We start from the raw sequence: 17,020 nt of genomic DNA, 5'->3' as shown, positions 1-17,020 counted from the left end.
TTCTCTTTTTTGATCTTTCCCCTCATAACATGTTAATTAAAATCAGACATTATGATTTATTCGAGAAATCATTTGTTTTTGTTGGGACCACAGAAAAACCAACAACAAATATGACAGACAATACATGAGCACGCCAAGTCACTTTTCAAAAGAGCATGAAGAAGAGGAGCTGAAAAAACTAATTTAAAAATGTCAAATAATTATAGACCTACCATCATCATTACCATATCAAACAATATCTTCTATTTCTTTCTTTCCTATCCAGTCTATGGTGGAAAAAAAAAGACAACAAAAAACCAAAATAATTACTAAATCCTATTTTATTTTACTTGTATTCAACCACAAACATCATTCCTTACACACGGAGAGCAGCTCAGAGATGGAGGGAGGTGGGCACATGCATAAAAAGTGTGGGGATCACTGGCAAGTGAGCCAACAGAGAAAAGGAAAAAGCCATGGACGTGATAAAGAGGTAAATAAAAGGAGGAGTTTTAGTACTGCTACCATTATTATTAATTTTATTTTTGTACATGCAACATCATCTCCTTTTTCTTTTGCTTGTAACCATGACATATTTGCTTGCTAAATTGTTGGGAAAGTAAAAGGTTGCTTGAGGTTGCCGGAGACTTAATTGGGTTGAAACAAAAAGGAAAGGAGAAATATATGCTTAATCGAATCTATTTTTCAACCTCTTCTTTAGTGTGCTTTCATGTCACGGGGCCCTTCTTCTCTTTTAGAAAATGTCTTACATGGAAATCGAAAACAATCATCTTTTTTTAGGTTACCTTTTTGCAGGAAATGGGTATTGTTTATGCCGTAATTGAAAATATATAGGTTCATCTTTGTTGTAAATGTATTCTTTTTCTTATAGACCACGTTCTTAGATGCTCTTTAAATATACATTCTTTATTGGAGGCTAGGCTAGCTGAAGAGTGACACCATAAAGGAGGAGCCTCTCTCTCTCTGTCTCTCCCTCTGCTCTGGGAATTTGTTTTTTGTGATGTTTTCTTTTTCGGGGGTGGGGGGAATTTATTGACTTTTAAGTTATTTTCCTCACTCGATGCTGAGATCGATAGAGGACATATACGGGCTCTGTACACGTAACATGAAATGCTTTTTGGATGAAAATGATGTTTCTTTTCAGATGTTAAGAACTTGCTCTTTTGGAGTAGTTCAAGATGAGCTTTCATATCATTCATTCTCAGACATGGTGATTGCCTTGTTGAATAAAGAATTTTACTCGATTCATTTTAGGCAAGGAGCCTCTCTTTCTTTCTCGCTGCTATTGGATGGTTTTAATCATTCATAGCGTAATCATTATCCGTTTCTTTGTCAGAATAGTCCCATTTTTGTTTTTAAGGGATTCCTGTGCTTAATGGAAATATTGGCCTGAGTATGTTTGTCTTTGGGAGGGATAGAGGCAGTGCGATTTTTATTGTTAATTTGCTTAAAAAAAAACATTGAGATTTCTGAAATAACACAGCTGCCGGGTTCAGCGTTCCTGACAAAAGTTATGGGTTCCTCTCAACAGGTTATTTTAAAAGGAATATGAGGAGCAAATGCAGTCTATACCACTCCTTTTTCTAGCCATGTTCTTTTTGCCGCAGACCCATTTCTTTCTTCTCTTGAATCATGGCTGTTCTGGTACTGCATAGCTGTAAGGTGTCCAACATTGTTCTCTCTCTCATGATTATTCTGTGTTTTCTTTCTTTTGTTGCTGTGATTTCTTCTTCTTGTTAGATGTGTGGGGATCAATCCAATACCTGCTGAGTGCCAATGTCTAGGAATTCAATATGTACAATTATATATGCATACACCTATATACCTTGCATCTCAGCCTTTGAGATTATTAATTTATTATAGTCTAAACATTATGTGGCAGCTTTTTCTTTCTTTTTGTCTTCTTAATTTTCTTGTGGGAGATTATATGAGATTATGTGAGATACTGTCACCTTTTCCATGATTACATCCGAGTGTTGGATACAAAGTTGATCAGGCATTGATGCTATAGAAGAGACCTTTAACCTATCCGTGCCCAAGTAACCGTACGTACTCTTATATTATGTATTGATCCCGCTCAAGGATAATTTAGTTATAATCATATTTTTTGTGAAAAATAAAATAAAAGAAATAATGCATATGATAACTTTTCATATTCATTTTAGAAAGGCTATTCATTGTGGTGGGTTGGAAAATCATTACATAAATTTCTCTTTGCCAAGATCTGGATGGGTTAATGTGGGTTGATGGTTTGGGCTGAAAATTGCCTCCTCCTCAACGAAATTTAGCATAAAGGTGACTACTTTTAAAAGCAACAATAGGCCACCCTTGTTTTGGCTCCCTAGACAGCAAGGTCCCTTTTTTTGGTTTCTTTAAGTTTGCTTCTTCAGACAAGGTATAGTATTCATTCAGTTAGGCATCAGGATCATGAACATCGAAACAAAAAAAGGAAAAGCGTACCGCTGGGATTATCATATAACTTTGTCTTTACATTTTCTATTGGGTATAAAGCTAGCTGTGTTGAACTGCATTCTTTAAATAATGCATTAAGAAGTCTGGGTGTCCTGTTTTTCCAGAGCAGGTAAACTATTTAGTTGGAGGACTAAAATAACAGGCACTCTTCTTACATCAGAGGACCGAAATAAGGCTATCTATCTCCTTATACGGGTTAGTTTGCATTGCCAGGGTTATGATATGTGAATTCACACGTTATTTCACCAAAAGAATAGTATCATCAAGCATCTTGTTGCAAATTTTTGGTAAGCAATGAATTGTGTTCGTCATATTCTTGTCTACCTGCCATTGGCAATTCATTTCTTTCTTTGCTTCAGATAATTTTAAAATCAGATCCTCGTACTCTGCTTTCAAGTTTATTACTCTGTTACATCAGTTCCTATTGTACTCTTGCTTGTTCATAGCATCTCAAAACAATAAACTGGGGATAAGTGGAGGAATGCCACTGTTCAGAGTGATTTTCATTTGGAATCGGTTAAAGTTTCTGATCTTGTACAACTTCTATTTGAGAGTGAATGTCATAAATAGCAAGGAATTTGTCTCACATTTCTGATGATGGTTAGATATTTCTGTAGTCTGTGATTTTTGTGCATCTAATGGCTGTGAGAAACAATGTGAAAAGATTTCTAATAAACGTGTTTACAAAATGGTTTCCAGCTATTGCTTTTGTTTCTTCATTTTTTAAAGAACCCTTTAGGTTCCACTGATGCATCTACAAGTTTAGATTTCTTAGGTCATTATACTTTCAAAAATTTGATCTCTCTGTACTAATCTCTGAATAGAATCCATGGAAAATAGTACATTGTTGACTCAGCTTTAGGGCATAAGTTACTTTGGGGAGTCCAGAAAAGAAACAACATGCGAAATCAATCCTGCTACTAAAGAGTATATTATCTGGTGTTATGAAAAGCGTATGTCCTATATTTGAAGGCATATTACCTGGTCTAAAGAAAATATAGCGACAGTCCAGGGCACATTGGAAGGTTAAATAAGACATTTAAACTGTCTCTGGATTTCATCTCATAGGAAATGCATTTTCACTAAACTTTGGTTTCTCATTAGTTTCAGAAACAAATTTCTAAGATAAATCCCCTGTACATTTGATTATGGTTCATCTTAATTATCCTACTCATCTGAGGGCAGTTGATCATTGCACGGAAATCAATCCTTATAAGTTTTTTTCTGCATAGAATTTGGCATGAACAAAGATAAACTTTATCCCAAAGCATTAATGTGAGCCCAAGTGGTACTTGAGATTGCATAGTCTACCTTTATATTATCATTTTGTCGAGATGGCTCCTCTTGTGAGTAATTCGTTGTTGTTTTATATTGATTAAGAGGACATGTTATTTGCATAAGAAGTGTAAATGAATGTGAAAAATTTTATTTTCTTGGTAAACCAAAATGGTCTCTTAATAAATGCTTCAAGGTTCTGTCTGTTCCTTGATTTGAAACTTTGTCCAGAATATGTGATTTATTGTTTCTTATCATCAATGTTGATATCTCCTCTTTTCCACTTGTTTTAGGGCTACTGACTATTTGCAAATGAGCAAAGATCCTTTTATTGAACAATCAAGAGTTGTAGCCATGATTGAATAGAATGAAATATGTCTTAAAAAAGCCGCAACGAGTTAGCTCCATAGCTGTATTTTCTTTTCCCTGTTGCCCCCTTCGGAAGAAAATAGAAGAGGAAACAGAAAACCTAGCACAGTACGACTATGACTGACTTTGGTTCTGAAAGATCAAAGCCATGGAACACATACACAAGTTCAGACCCAAACCCATCTCAAACAGGAGTGAATCAGGAAGCTCCATGGAAAAGCTTCGGAACATCCATGAATGCCATTTCTTTTGGTTTTGTTGCAACGGCTATCTTGATATCAATGTTTCTTATAATGGCCATTTTTGAACATCTGTTCAGGCCAGGTCCTTCTTTCTCTTCACCTGAAAGTATGGCCAATGGTTCTCCTGAATCCAGACCCATAGAGAAACTTCAAAAAGAAAGAGTAAGTCTTATCTCTATTCCTCTTGTTCTCAAGTAAATTTTATGCAAATGGAATTTTATGTTGGGTTTATTTCATAGTACATTGATGTTATAATGTCTTGTGATTGCCTGCATTTCGGATCTTTTCTAAATTGTTTAATTAAGTAAATTGTCTTTAACGTTTGTAGTAGTCAAATTCTGGCTGCTTTAGTGCCTAAATATCATAAGTTCTCCTAATGTCTAATCAAAATACTAGTCGATATCTAGTATCTTTATGCTCTTCCATTGGTTTGATAGTTACCAAAGCTGAAGAAAATGGATGTCGTGAGTTATCCTTGTTCTGATTTTATGTTGAAACAAACACAATGGCAAATGAAATTATTGAGATGGTCTTAGCATCTTGTTTCGAGAGATTCACTGCCTTTTTAATCAAAAGAAAACCCCTAGAATAAGGGTCACAGAAAAATAGTTTCTTTTAAAGTATTTTAAGAATAAGAATGTGTCATTCCTGCAAGCTTCTTAGAATACAGTCAGAGAAGAGAATTTATTGTCTAGTTTGTCTATTTCTCCAATTTCTCTTTTGAGGCTGAAATGATAGAGATGCCCTCATTATAAATAGACTGTCATTTATCTTGCTAGAGATAGTGGTGGTTTTCAAGAGTGAAGGTGATGCAATGTAATATTTAGAGCAAGTAATTATCTGGAGTTTGGAGAGTGCCCTTTATTTTTCTTGGAACTAAAATCATTTGGTCACTTTTGATATACAGGTGTCCCCATTGTATGCATCTGATTTCTCAGTGTTGATGCCAGGACAGCACTGTCCCACCTACATTGCACAACCTGCTCCTCTGCCCTGCCCAAGAGAAGGGACATATTGGCCTCCTCATGAACATAATTTTGTACTTCCATAGTATATTATACCTGCAATGAATGAACTATGAAGCACCACAAAGGTTCAACTTATATTTACAGAACAACCAACTCTCCTCAATTTCTGAATCATCTAAGCTTAGATATTGTATCTTGAATCGTGTTTGTTGGGAGAACTTGCTATCCTGTAGGATTTGGTAAACCTTCTGAGGGATGTTGGTGAAATCAGATCTTTCTCCTCATAATCTACCAAAAACTTTACCCTGCATTTCCTACCTTTCAGAATTTAGATTATCAAGATAAAATGAAATGCACACATAATGGGTGCAGGGACGGTTTACATTTTGTTCTGTGGTTTGTATCTAGTTAGCTTAGCTAGGAGCAAGAACTCAACCAAGTTGACCAATCAAGCATGAGCCATGGGACTCTCGCGTTGCCATAACAGATGTAAACCATCATGTTATGTGCTTTGATTGAATGACTTGTATTTGTGCGACAAAGTTTATAGTGCTTGGTGGTGCCTTCCACATGCTGACTGTTGGGACTTCTTAATTCTAAACATTTAACATTTTAATTTTAATTATTAATTTTTTAAAAATATATATAGAGAAGTTGAAGGTATTGAAACTGGATCAGATTTCAGGACCATTTCTAAGACTTTCTTAAACATTTAAGAGAGAGAGTCCACTGCTGTTGGATTTTAAGGAGTTTTTCGAATGTCTTCGGGACAAAACGTTTCATCTTTCAGTGTGGCACAACTTTCTTGGGTAGTCTCCGTCTTAACATTCGGCAGAAAGAACAAAAAAGATATTGCAGTATAAGCAAAACCTCCTCCAGAAAGAACAATCCGGCGGCAAAATGGTTAGCTTTCTTTCTTTCCGGACGCTGGTTTAAACTTTAAAGTTAAACAACAGATCGTTCGTTCGACTTCACCACCAACCCGGGCATAAATAATAACAAAAAAGGCATCTCTCTCGTTCACATAGTTGGTTGACTTTTAACTTCTGTGTTTTGTCCCTCCATTTTAGCAACCCCATCCACATGACATAGATGGAGTGCTACCATGCTTCAACGAAACTCCCACCTTCTTATAATTTTTTCTTGTTTACTATGGATCCTGTACGGCTTCTTCGTCAGGTAATATTACAGTCACTAGAGAATACTTAACCCGGAGAGAAATCCTGCCCTTCTCAACCACAAGCCTAGCCCCCGACACAACCCAATAACCTGGACTTTCTTGCGGCCCCCTCACCATTTCTGTTGTATCAACAAATTTCAGAAGTTTAGGCGCTTGGACAGGCACCGGAGGGCCTCCAGGGTAAACAGCAGAGTTTATGTTCACATCGGCTGGTCGCGGAGGTGCCTTCTGAACCGTTGTGAAATGATGGCTGATCAGTGTTGATATAAGTCCCGACTTTGGAGCTAACCCTGGAGATCCATCCCACTCGGGATGTTTCACAATCATAGCTCCCAAGACTGTTGAGAAGCGGAGTCTCAAGAAAAGAATGTTTTTAAAGCCATGGTTTTCAACCTGTAATTGGGCTCCAGTTACTATTGACAGATCCTCATCAGACTCCATCGGAGCAGTGCAGACATGAGAGAAGCTCTTCCATTGAACTTTCTCATAGTATCTACGATTAAAGGACTCTTGGCAGAAGTCACCACTTGGATCATCCACGAGTTGGATGATTTTGGGAAGAGATGAGAGGTGCTGTAAGTGGATAGCCAGGAGGTTACTACTTTTACCTTCTAGATAAAGCCGGAGACCAGTCACTGGCTTCTTACCAACATCAACCTGCCATGAAATAAGTAAAAAAACAAGTTATGGTTTCAGCGGAGAAGAAATGAAAGCATAACAAATAGTCAATTGTATTGTAGGGATTTTTTTACCCATAATTTGCGGTAATTATCAATTCCTCTGGAGAGTTACAGGACTTATTTCTAACAGAGTACAGTGCAATATGGATTATCCATAACCATCTCCAGCTACTCCATCAAACCAGAAAACAATCAAGATTTGTTCCTTTTATTGGACTTAAAGATAACACACCACTTAACCCAAACTGGTTGGAAATTTGATTAGGATACAGATGTGCATGTGAATGGTGATATCGTAGTCAAACTTTTAAATGCATCGAATGGAAAAACAAAAGTTAAACAAGAGAAGAAGCTTTACTGGTGTGGTGTTCACATAAAGCTTGGGTCCCATTAAGCTAAATTGCAAAGATGGGCTGCTTTTCTGTTTCCTTTGTGGACCAAGTGGAAGGTCACTGAACACAGGTGCCCATTGCCTTGGCAGTTGAAATTCTAAAAACTGGTGGAGCTCTTCAATTGGAGGTTTATCTGCAAGAACAGAAGCCAGAGAATGAACACATTTTCAAATTGTTGGTTTATGGAAATTATCACAAATATATTCTAATAGGCAAAATAGGAAAAGGCAGTCCAAGAACAATGCTTTCTTATTTGACCCAATACCGTTTCCAGGCAGAGCTTAATGTTTATTGATGCATTGCGTATCAATTTAATATAAAATATAAACCAACTATTCAACTGAGAGGTGATTGGAATAATATGATTTGATTTCATAAAAAAGAAAATTCTTAAAAGCGTTGATGAAAAAGCAAATTAATGCAAAGATAAGAAGGATCATGCTTACATCGTAAATAAAGATTTATGGCATGGCTCAAGAATCCACTCCCGGGGACTCCATTCAACAAAGAGGTGACTGGGACGAATGACATTGAGATCGCATCAGGCTCGGACTGGACAGTTTGTAACCACTCATCATGAGATAGGTGTCTACTATCACTTCCACCTCTCCTCTTGTAAATGCTTAGAATATCCTGCGATTAAACTAATTAAACAAACACATACAAATCTAAACAGTTCTCAGAATAATATTGTTCACAAACCCTTTAGCAAAGTTCTTCAACTAGGCTATCAGAAACATAAAGCACTAACAAACCTCCTTGTGTGAATTACTTGATGGACTGATATCTGCAAACCTCAGCCGCTGCTCCCTGATTTCAACCTGAAATGAAAAATAGATAATATACCTTCAAGGAGAAATCTCCAAAATAAGCCTGTTTACTTCCCCCAAATGGATCAAAAATTGCTTTTCAAAAGAACAAACCATATTACCAACTTAAATAAGCATTATAAGGTTTTAAACTAAGAATTAGTATGCCTTGGGATTGTAACCATGTGATCAAAAGTTTCAGTAAATCCCCATGTCATCTTAAACCCATGAATGAGGACAAGCTCTCTATCTAATTCTGAGCCATAGAAATAAATCGCCTAAATTAAGACTGTTATATAATATCCTTGTTGAATTCTGTGCAACTAAAAAACAAAACTAAGATCCAAGGTTGGAAAAATGTTCTACTCAAATGTCAGCAGCCTTCCTAAAACTAGAACTGCCACAGAAAATCGGATCCTATGGGTTTGTGCAAAAACTAAGGATTTAATGACACTATATGATACGGGTGGAATGTAATCATTCTAGAGTTAAAATTACTGGCACGGTTAAATTCATTGCAAAACCTTTTCACTCTTGTAAACTCGTTCAGAAGCCATGCCATTTTGTCCATTGACATTTAAAAACCTTTTATCTGCCATCTCCTTCAATCTTTTTTGTACATCAGCAGGTTGAAGAGTTGATGAATGCTGCTGCTTCACGTATATTACATCCTTCCCTCCCATCTTTACACCAACAATAATATGGGTACCAAATGTGTAAATAAACCTAGAATGATAAAAAAAAATTGTCAAAAATGCATTCCAATTCTTACAATGGTGTAAAAAGATAAAAAAAAACTAGTCCAGGTAAACTCTAAATTTCACCTTGCCAGGGCAGCAGGTTCCCACGATGGTGGGACAGCTTTCTTAACATGATCACAGAGTACCAGCTGAGATTTCTCCAGTGCAACTGTGTAGAGCGTGATGAACACCCCATCAAAAGCAAGGGTCTTAGTGTTGGCTGCATCTTTCTGCCAACAACCCGAGAATTCAAACATGGCATTGAAGAAGCCTGAAGGAATTTTTCCAGTCAAATTTACTTCCTGGTTGAACTGTTCTGACATCTGCAGAATATAGAGAAGGTAAGAGATGTTGCGACACCCTAAATTGAAAACAACTTTGTTGTTCTTTATCACTCTTGTTTTAAAAAAATCCATGTCAACGGAGACAAAGAAACATTTTGGAAATATAGAGAAAAGACAGTTCTTTTCTATTTAGATTAGTCCTGGCTCAAACGTCTTTTCTTCCTTAATGAACTGTTGGCACCAATCCTACATCTTGTCTCTGTGAACCAAGAAGAAAGGAGCTTGGTTTGGATAGAGAGATGCTTCCATCTCATCTCATCTCATCTCATCTCAATATCCAAACACCACAAACATAAACAATTTTCAATTTCAAATCTTTACTTTTTTATCTAATCATTATCTAATTATTACAATTTTTCTAAACTTCCAAACAAAACACAAAATACAATTCAATTTTTTCAAGTCCCAAAACAAAAATTATATTAAAAAATTATATTCTAACAATATTTTAACTTTATAATATTTTTATTCAACTTTTTCACTCTCCTTTCCCAAAATCTCATAAATCATTTTAACTCAAACCATTTTACTACTATTCAAAAATCATCTCAGTATCATTCACAAGAAAAATACTTAATACAGTTGGCTGGGGAAGCCGCGGGGGAATCATTATCCATGTGGAAAATGAAACTCATCATTTTCCTCTAACCAAACGAATCGTTTCGTCCAATATGACACACGAAGACTGCCTCTCCCCCATTTCTTTCTCCCTTCATCTTCCCCCTTCTCTTTCTCCCATTCATTCTCCTCCCTCCTCCACACAGACTGCCCTTCGCGTTCCCCTCTAGACCATAAGATTCAATTAGAGCTTGATAAAAGAGGAGAGGCCCGAAGAATCACCCAAGAATAATATGCCAGATATTTCTGGTCCAATTATAAAAGACTATCATTCTGCCCATGGAAGTTCATTGGACAATTAGAGCCTGTTATAGTTTCTGAGTTTTCCTGGAAAATTAGAGTTGGTAAAGTGAGTGTTTGGTTCAAAGATTGGTCAAGTGTGGGCTAAGTTTCTAAAAGTCAAGGTTCTTTCATATCTCAGCCTCAATATGAAGGAAAGGAAATTTTTACCCAACCAAACCCGTTATGCACAAATCTGTTCTTTGGTTTTTCCTGGCTACAATGTGCAACAACCCACCAATGACAAGCAGCAAATCTCAGCTGAAGCTGGTACGAAGACAGTGGAAGCTCAGCCTGGTATGACGGTGAAGACAGCTCAGTCAAATACCACGAAGATCCAGTTGATATTAGTATTTGACTGAGAAAAGAAAAGCAAAGATCTTATCAATGTTTGATGAAGCTCCATTTCTTCTACCCATGAAGATGACCCACGAAGACGAAGAGCTGTCTTTTTCATCTACCCAAGAAGACAAGTCAGATGACCAACACGAAGAGCTCTATCTTTCTTCATCGTCATGTTTTCTATTTCTTCAATTTTCGTCCATTTTTTTAATAAATCGACTGACATGGCAAGCGGATTGTCCCGTGGTTACGCACAGCAACTGTACATAGAAGAACTGTATTCACAAACCATCTCGACTATTCTCATCTCAACTCACTATTCAATTTGGAGGGAAGAAGATTGTAAAATAAGAAAAGCAACGAGGTCAATTTCTTTCAAATTTAGGGTTTAGATTGCTCAAATAAAAACCACAGGTACCAAATTGACGGGGGGGAAAAAAAAAAAAGAAGCAACTTTAAGGGCCAAATCGTATTTTAGCGTAGAATTTTATGAGAATATATCTCTTATGATTATAAGAAACAAAAAAAGATAACAGACAAAAACAGAATCATGAATCAATTAGTTTCAAGAATACTGCTGCATGACTTTTCAAGACTTCAGTAAGGAAACAATACCTGTTGGAAAGAGAGGACGTCGGACCGGAACCGTGTGCGTTCCCCTTTATCACATTTTATCGATTTGGAAACGTTTGGGATCAAAACTCCACCAGGCAAAACAATCTCACTGCCCCCATCTCCGTCGATCTCAATCAACGGTGAATGCCTCGAATCTCCTTTGCAATACTTGAGTCTTATATCTTCTGATATATCATATCCACGCCCGATCGACCCGATTGCTATTTCAACAGCTTTGGGAGCTGGAGCCTTAAGCGCCATTTACTCTATCATCACTCTTCTTCTTCTCCACTCAAACCAGATGCAAAATCTACCTATGGTTCCGATTATAAAATATGACACACTTTCCACAAATAACTGTACTTAAACCTTCATAAAGCTCAAATAAGCATATTCAGCTCCAATTACACAAATGTAAAACATTTTTCAACAATGAAGCAGATCCAAACCGCACATAGAGTTTAAATTAAACATTAGCTCAAATTATGCAATATCAAAAAATGTAGACAAAGTTCAATCTTTACATATCCAGCACAAACGATGCATATTTCAAAGGTCGTCTCACAAAACAAAGCAAATCGAAGCTCTGCGCACAGTACAATAATCGCATATTTAGCTCAAATTAACCAAACGTCACACAGTTATAACTCATAAATAAGATCCATACTGGCTTACTCGATCAAGGAAAATGCAGGTTGAGCTCAAATTTTAAACAAATTGCATAAATTTGTTCATGCATGTGACTGAAGCAGGAACGTCAATCAGTTCTCTGAGCGAGTCTTCAGCAAGAAACAAATGCAAAAAATTTCAGCTGACACAAAGTCGGGGCGGAAACGAAGCTCCTCGATCCGAAACTTCACCAAATCGCATTACGAAGTTTGGAGTCCCTAGCTTGAGGTCTGGAAATTCGGAGATGATTTTAAAGAGAGAGAGACTGGAATCTCCCAAAGTGAGAAACGTGCGGAAAGCACGAGCGAGCGAGTGACAGAGTGAGTGAAAGAGAGACAGAGGGAGAGAGGTGTCGGAATTTAAGAGCGTAAATATAGGGCTTGAACGAATTTCTTTATTTAAAGAATAGAATGTGTTTGACACGTCACGTGACTTTTACTTTATTATTATTATTATTGATATTATTATTATTATATTGAAATGAGATGAAAATTAAATACGGTAATTATAATTTTATTTATAATATTTACTTTATTAATTATTTTTTAAAATTTTTAATATTTGTAAAGCATGTATTGTTATATAAATAAAAATAAAAAATATAAATAACATTTTTCACTAGGATTTCAAGGAAAAATAAGTATATTTAATTTTAAGATTTAAATGAATGTTCATTTAATATTTTTATAAAAATAGGGTTATAAAGATGATTAGGCCCGGATTAGTTATCAAAAATAAAAAATTAAATCTCATCTCACCTCATCTTACAATTTTTTTAAATTTTTGTATAAAATATAATAAATAATTTAATTTTTTTTAATTTTAATATAAAATTAATATTAAAAAATTATATTATAATAATATTTTATTTATTATTATTTAAAACATTTCTTCTTATACTAACTAAACGGAACTTAATCAATCTATCAGTTTCTCTTAATTATCTTACTTACGTAGGTTTGTAAAACTCAGACGTACGTTGGAATTACAGAAGAAGCAGAGAAGGGAGGTGGGCCGTCGTCACGTACAGTCTACATGAGATCGATCGAGAATCAAAAGAATCCTTCGAGTTTTCGAGTTTGAACTTGATGGCGGGATAGAAAAACTCAAATGGGGGTATTAATTTACTACTGGATCGTATTTTTCTTTTTTCTTTTTTGTTTTTAAAAAGAAAAAGTCTAAAAATGAGGGGGGGCCGGACAATCAACTCGATGTCGTAGTTCCAGAGTTTCGACTTTCGAAGATCAACTACTGGTACACGTGTCCTATATTATATATATATATATATATAGAAAACATCACGTGGGGAAGCGATAGATTTTGGCATGCAGCGCTCTGCAATTGCAAACCATTGACTATTATACAGTGAAGGAGACACATGGATCAAATTATATAAAGTTTAAACAGATCGATCTAGACGGATCGAGAAAGACTCAATTAAAAAGAAATTAAACCAGCTTATATATAATTCTTAATTATTCCAATTAACCCCGCGCGCCGCCCTCATGATCTTCACCATGTTCATAATTAAATTCCATCGGCCGTCAAGTACGTACTTTGGCTTTCATTCAATAATTCTTTACATGCACGCACTTAATGCTACATCCCTGACTTCGATCCTTCGAGTAAGTACGTGTTCATGAATAGGCCAGGTTGCCCTTCGATCTCTTATAATTAGCTAGGAAACGATGTATGGAATAATTTATATTAATTTAGAGGATTTTCTTTCATTTTTTGAATATTATTCTAATATTTATTTTTGTTTTTGTTTGTATTATATATTAATTGCAGATTCGGGGTACCGCGCGAGTATATATACAAATGGGGGGTGAAAGTGAAGATCAAGGTGGTGATGGTGGTGATAATAATGGAGTACTAGCAGTGGACGAAACGACGTCGCCTAAGAACGAGGTGAAGCTCCTGCTTGTGCAGCCATGGCGGGAAGATCCTCCCTAGGATATGCAGGATATATAGAACTCAAATGCATGCAATCTCTAGTTGTTTCGTTGAAACATCAGGCATATATATATATATATATATGGAATAATCCACATGCGAATGTACGTGCAGGACGTAGTACTCGTGGCTTAATGAGGAGGCCTTAAATTTGTTCACACACACACACACACACATATATATATATATGAATGTAATGATATATATCATGTGCTAATTACGAATATATGACATTAATTGTTTTATAATTTACAGAGGTAATGAAGAAGATAGGTGCAGTAGAGTTTGATGGGGAGATGCATGTTGTCCTCAAGTACCAAGTGGTACCTGAGGATCTGGATACTTTGGACCTGAAGAAGCCAAGGTACTGCAGGAACCCCAAGGCTCCGATCGAGTCTTCCTCTTCCCTTCCAACCCAATAATAATCGACAACCAATTAGTCACGGCATCCTACGCTAATGAACCCGGCCATGCAATACTACTAGAGCAGCGTTATGTTGATGCTATCAATGGCGTTATCCGCACAACAACAACTATTACTCCTACTGCCCATTCTAAACTCACCTCTATAAATGTCTGTCGCGTCGCCTTTACTATCTCTTCCGCTTGCTCTTATCCTCGTTCGAGTTCTAATTCCCCAAAAGCCAAAATATTGATACTCATGATCATGTGAATGACACCAACATGAGTAGTACCTGCATCTTCTCAAATGGCTGTAGCTGTATGCGGAATGGTCATGAAGAAGTTCCTATGCATAAGGTCCACAGCTCCCCTAGCCTTTCCAGCCTCAACAACGTCTTCCAAAACCATGATGATGGCAATATTTTTCATGGTCGACTTGGCAAACACCACTTTTATCAGTAGCAGCAGCACCACCACCATTGGAGGGACCATCCCAATCGAAGGACCCTAAAACATATGAGGAGGTCCATAGTACAATAAAAACCAAGAAGCCCAGAAGATGGGCCCAGGGGCCATAGAGGGATAGTTAAGAAGAGTTTGAAGGAAGATATGCATGGCACCACCTTTAACGGAAGGATAAAGACAGCAGGAAGTGACGCGATTACTCAAAATCCTAAGTAGTGATTTGTACCGGTAAATCCTGAATGAGATAGGTTTAGCAAACAAGCCTATATATACAGGTAACATTTGATAAATAAGGAGGACTGGAATACAATTACTTCTTAACTGACTTAAGCATCAGAATATTTGCAAGATAAGCCCCCTCAAGTTTCATCAACAAATTGTGGCTGCGCAGCGATAGATTGGAAGTGAGATACGTCCTTAACATTTGGCACCGTCTATGGATCTGTCTGATTCAGTGTGGTTCTAACATGCCAATTGTAACGCGCTCGGCAGCGAGCCGAACGATGGACGTCTTACCGTCATCTGTGGAAGCGCAACTAGCGATAGCAGAGGAAAAATTGAGACAGGCTTTGGAGGCCATGAAAATCTTACAAAAAGAGAATGACGACTTAAGACAAAAGAATGTCAATTTTCATAATGTCGATGTGCCCGCTCACAGTGAGCAAGGTGAAGGAGAGACACATTGCAATGTCGAAACGGATACTGAATGAATAGAGAAAGAAAGAATGCATCACGAGTTGAAGGAGCTGGCGTGAAAGTATGAAGAGATGGCAAAAAAGATGGGCGGTTCTTCCTCGGTCGAAAGTCTACTACACCAAACAGATCTGTCATACAGTACACGTATTATGGTTGTGCCACTCCCACCAAAATTTAAAATTCTCCAAATAGATATATGTACAATGGGTCCAAGGAACCGGTAGATCATCTGGAAAACTTTAAAGCTCATATCACGTTCCACGGTTTCCCAGGGGAGATTGCGTGCCGAGCTTTCCCTTTGACCCTGAAAGGGACCGCTAGGGGGTGGTTCGGGACCCTCAAACCGAAGTCAATAGACAGCTTTGAAGAACTGGAAAAATAGTTCCTAACCCAGTTCATACCTAGTAGGAGACGTCGGCGCCCAGCCGCCTACCTATTAACGGTTAAGCAAAATGAGGATGAGAATTTGAAAGCCTACTTGGCCTGTTTCAACAAAGAACGCCTAACAACAAATGACCAAGATGAGAAGATCACTCTGGTCGCCATTTTAGAAGGGGTGTGGCCACACAGTCCTTTTATGGCAGAGTTGGTCCGGAGGACTCCTTCCACCCTTAGGGAGTTCATGGACAGGGCGGATGATTTTGTCAATGCAAAAGATACTCTACAAATTTTGGTGGACCCTTGTAAAGAAGATACCAAGATTGAGCAGAGAAACAGGCAGGCTAATAAGAAGGGTAAGCTAAGTAGGCGAGAAAGAGCGAGGGAAAGGCGGTCAGATCGAAACCTCAAACTGGTGCACAATAATCTAAGCATACGAAAAGAGGAGAGAGAAAGGGAAAGCTGCCGCACTATCAAAACGGGCAGTCGGTATTGCAAGTATCATCAGACAAGCTCGCACTAGATTGAGGACTGCACGACCATGAGAAAGAGGGTCGCTGAGTTAGCAGGAACTGGCGAGTTGGAACAAATGGTTGCGGAACGGTCAAAACCCAGAAGGCGTCAGGAGACTAGGCAAGGAACAAGGCAGAGTTTCAATCCAAAAAGAAGGCACCATGTTAATGACTGCCAGGACAAGGGGGTGAGGTCTCCCCCAATGGGTGACAGGAATAGGGCGCCCATAGGAGAGATAAAGACTATAGTAGGAGGTTTTGCTGGAGGTGTTGTCTCCGCGTCTGGCCGAAAGGCGTATGCACGGAAGGCAAGATATTAAAAGGTATTCATAGCGGGTAGGGCGCACAAACAACCAAAGTTTAGCAATGAGCGAATGGTGATATCCTTTGAAGAGGTGGACAGGGAAGGAGTCATGTACCCGCATGATGATATTCTAGTAATTACCCTCGTAATAGCCAATTATACAACCAGGCGGGTGCTAGTAGACAATGAGACCTCGGCTGATATACTATTCTAGGAAGCGTTTGTCAAAATGGGGATTGATGTGGGCAAAATGAGGCTCTCCCCTACACCATTAAAGGGTTTCTTAGGGGATACTATCCAGCCCGTAGGAGCA

The 17,020-nt window shown here is 37.6% G+C and overlaps 2 protein-coding genes across 13 annotated transcripts; one reads left to right on the top strand and one right to left on the bottom strand.

The window, feature by feature from the left end:
- Window positions 1–538: 538 nt before the first annotated feature.
- LOC122311656 lies at window positions 539–5,636 on the top strand. 6 transcript variants are annotated; one of them, XR_006242835.1, is made up of 5 exons: window positions 539–802; window positions 1,532–1,662; window positions 2,577–2,759; window positions 4,041–4,520; window positions 5,266–5,636. XR_006242835.1 is itself a non-coding variant. In XM_043126287.1 (3 exons), exons 2-3 carry the CDS (start codon window positions 4,233–4,235, stop codon window positions 5,407–5,409), a joined length of 432 nt encoding a protein of 143 aa, XP_042982221.1. In that variant the 5' UTR covers window positions 2,402–2,667; window positions 4,041–4,232; the 3' UTR covers window positions 5,410–5,636. The 6 variants fall into 6 exon arrangements, 3 of the variants coding, with proteins under 3 accessions (XP_042982221.1, XP_042982220.1, XP_042982222.1); XR_006242834.1 differs by lacking the exon at window positions 539–802 and adding an exon at window positions 832–1,210; XR_006242836.1 differs by lacking the exons at window positions 539–802; window positions 1,532–1,662 and adding an exon at window positions 2,064–2,395.
- Window positions 5,637–6,218: 582 nt separating this feature from the next.
- On the bottom strand, window positions 6,219–12,355 carry LOC122311653 (MACPF domain-containing protein At4g24290-like). 7 transcript variants are annotated; one of them, XR_006242833.1, is made up of 9 exons: window positions 12,001–12,355; window positions 11,326–11,639; window positions 9,212–9,450; window positions 8,912–9,113; window positions 8,334–8,399; window positions 8,025–8,211; window positions 7,545–7,711; window positions 7,259–7,354; window positions 7,020–7,163 (listed from the first exon to the last, which is right to left on the bottom strand). XR_006242833.1 is itself a non-coding variant. In XM_043126277.1 (8 exons), the coding sequence occupies exons 2-8, from the start codon at window positions 11,584–11,586 to the stop codon at window positions 6,477–6,479; spliced, it is 1,809 nt and encodes a 602-aa protein (XP_042982211.1). In that variant the 5' UTR covers window positions 11,587–11,639; window positions 11,993–12,355; the 3' UTR covers window positions 6,219–6,476. The 7 variants fall into 7 exon arrangements, 6 of the variants coding, with proteins under 6 accessions (XP_042982211.1, XP_042982212.1, XP_042982210.1 ...); XM_043126277.1 differs by lacking the exon at window positions 7,259–7,354 and having other exon boundaries at window positions 6,219–7,163; window positions 11,993–12,355; XM_043126278.1 differs by lacking the exon at window positions 7,259–7,354 and having other exon boundaries at window positions 6,219–7,163; window positions 11,326–11,911.
- Between the last annotated feature and the right edge of the window lie 4,665 nt (window positions 12,356–17,020).

This window comes from Carya illinoinensis, chromosome 5 (genome assembly GCF_018687715.1).
Source record: "Carya illinoinensis cultivar Pawnee chromosome 5, C.illinoinensisPawnee_v1, whole genome shotgun sequence".
NCBI lineage: Eukaryota > Viridiplantae > Streptophyta > Magnoliopsida > Fagales > Juglandaceae > Carya > Carya illinoinensis.
Note: the sequence above shows the minus strand (reverse complement) of the source record. Positions and strands in the feature narration are given on the sequence as shown.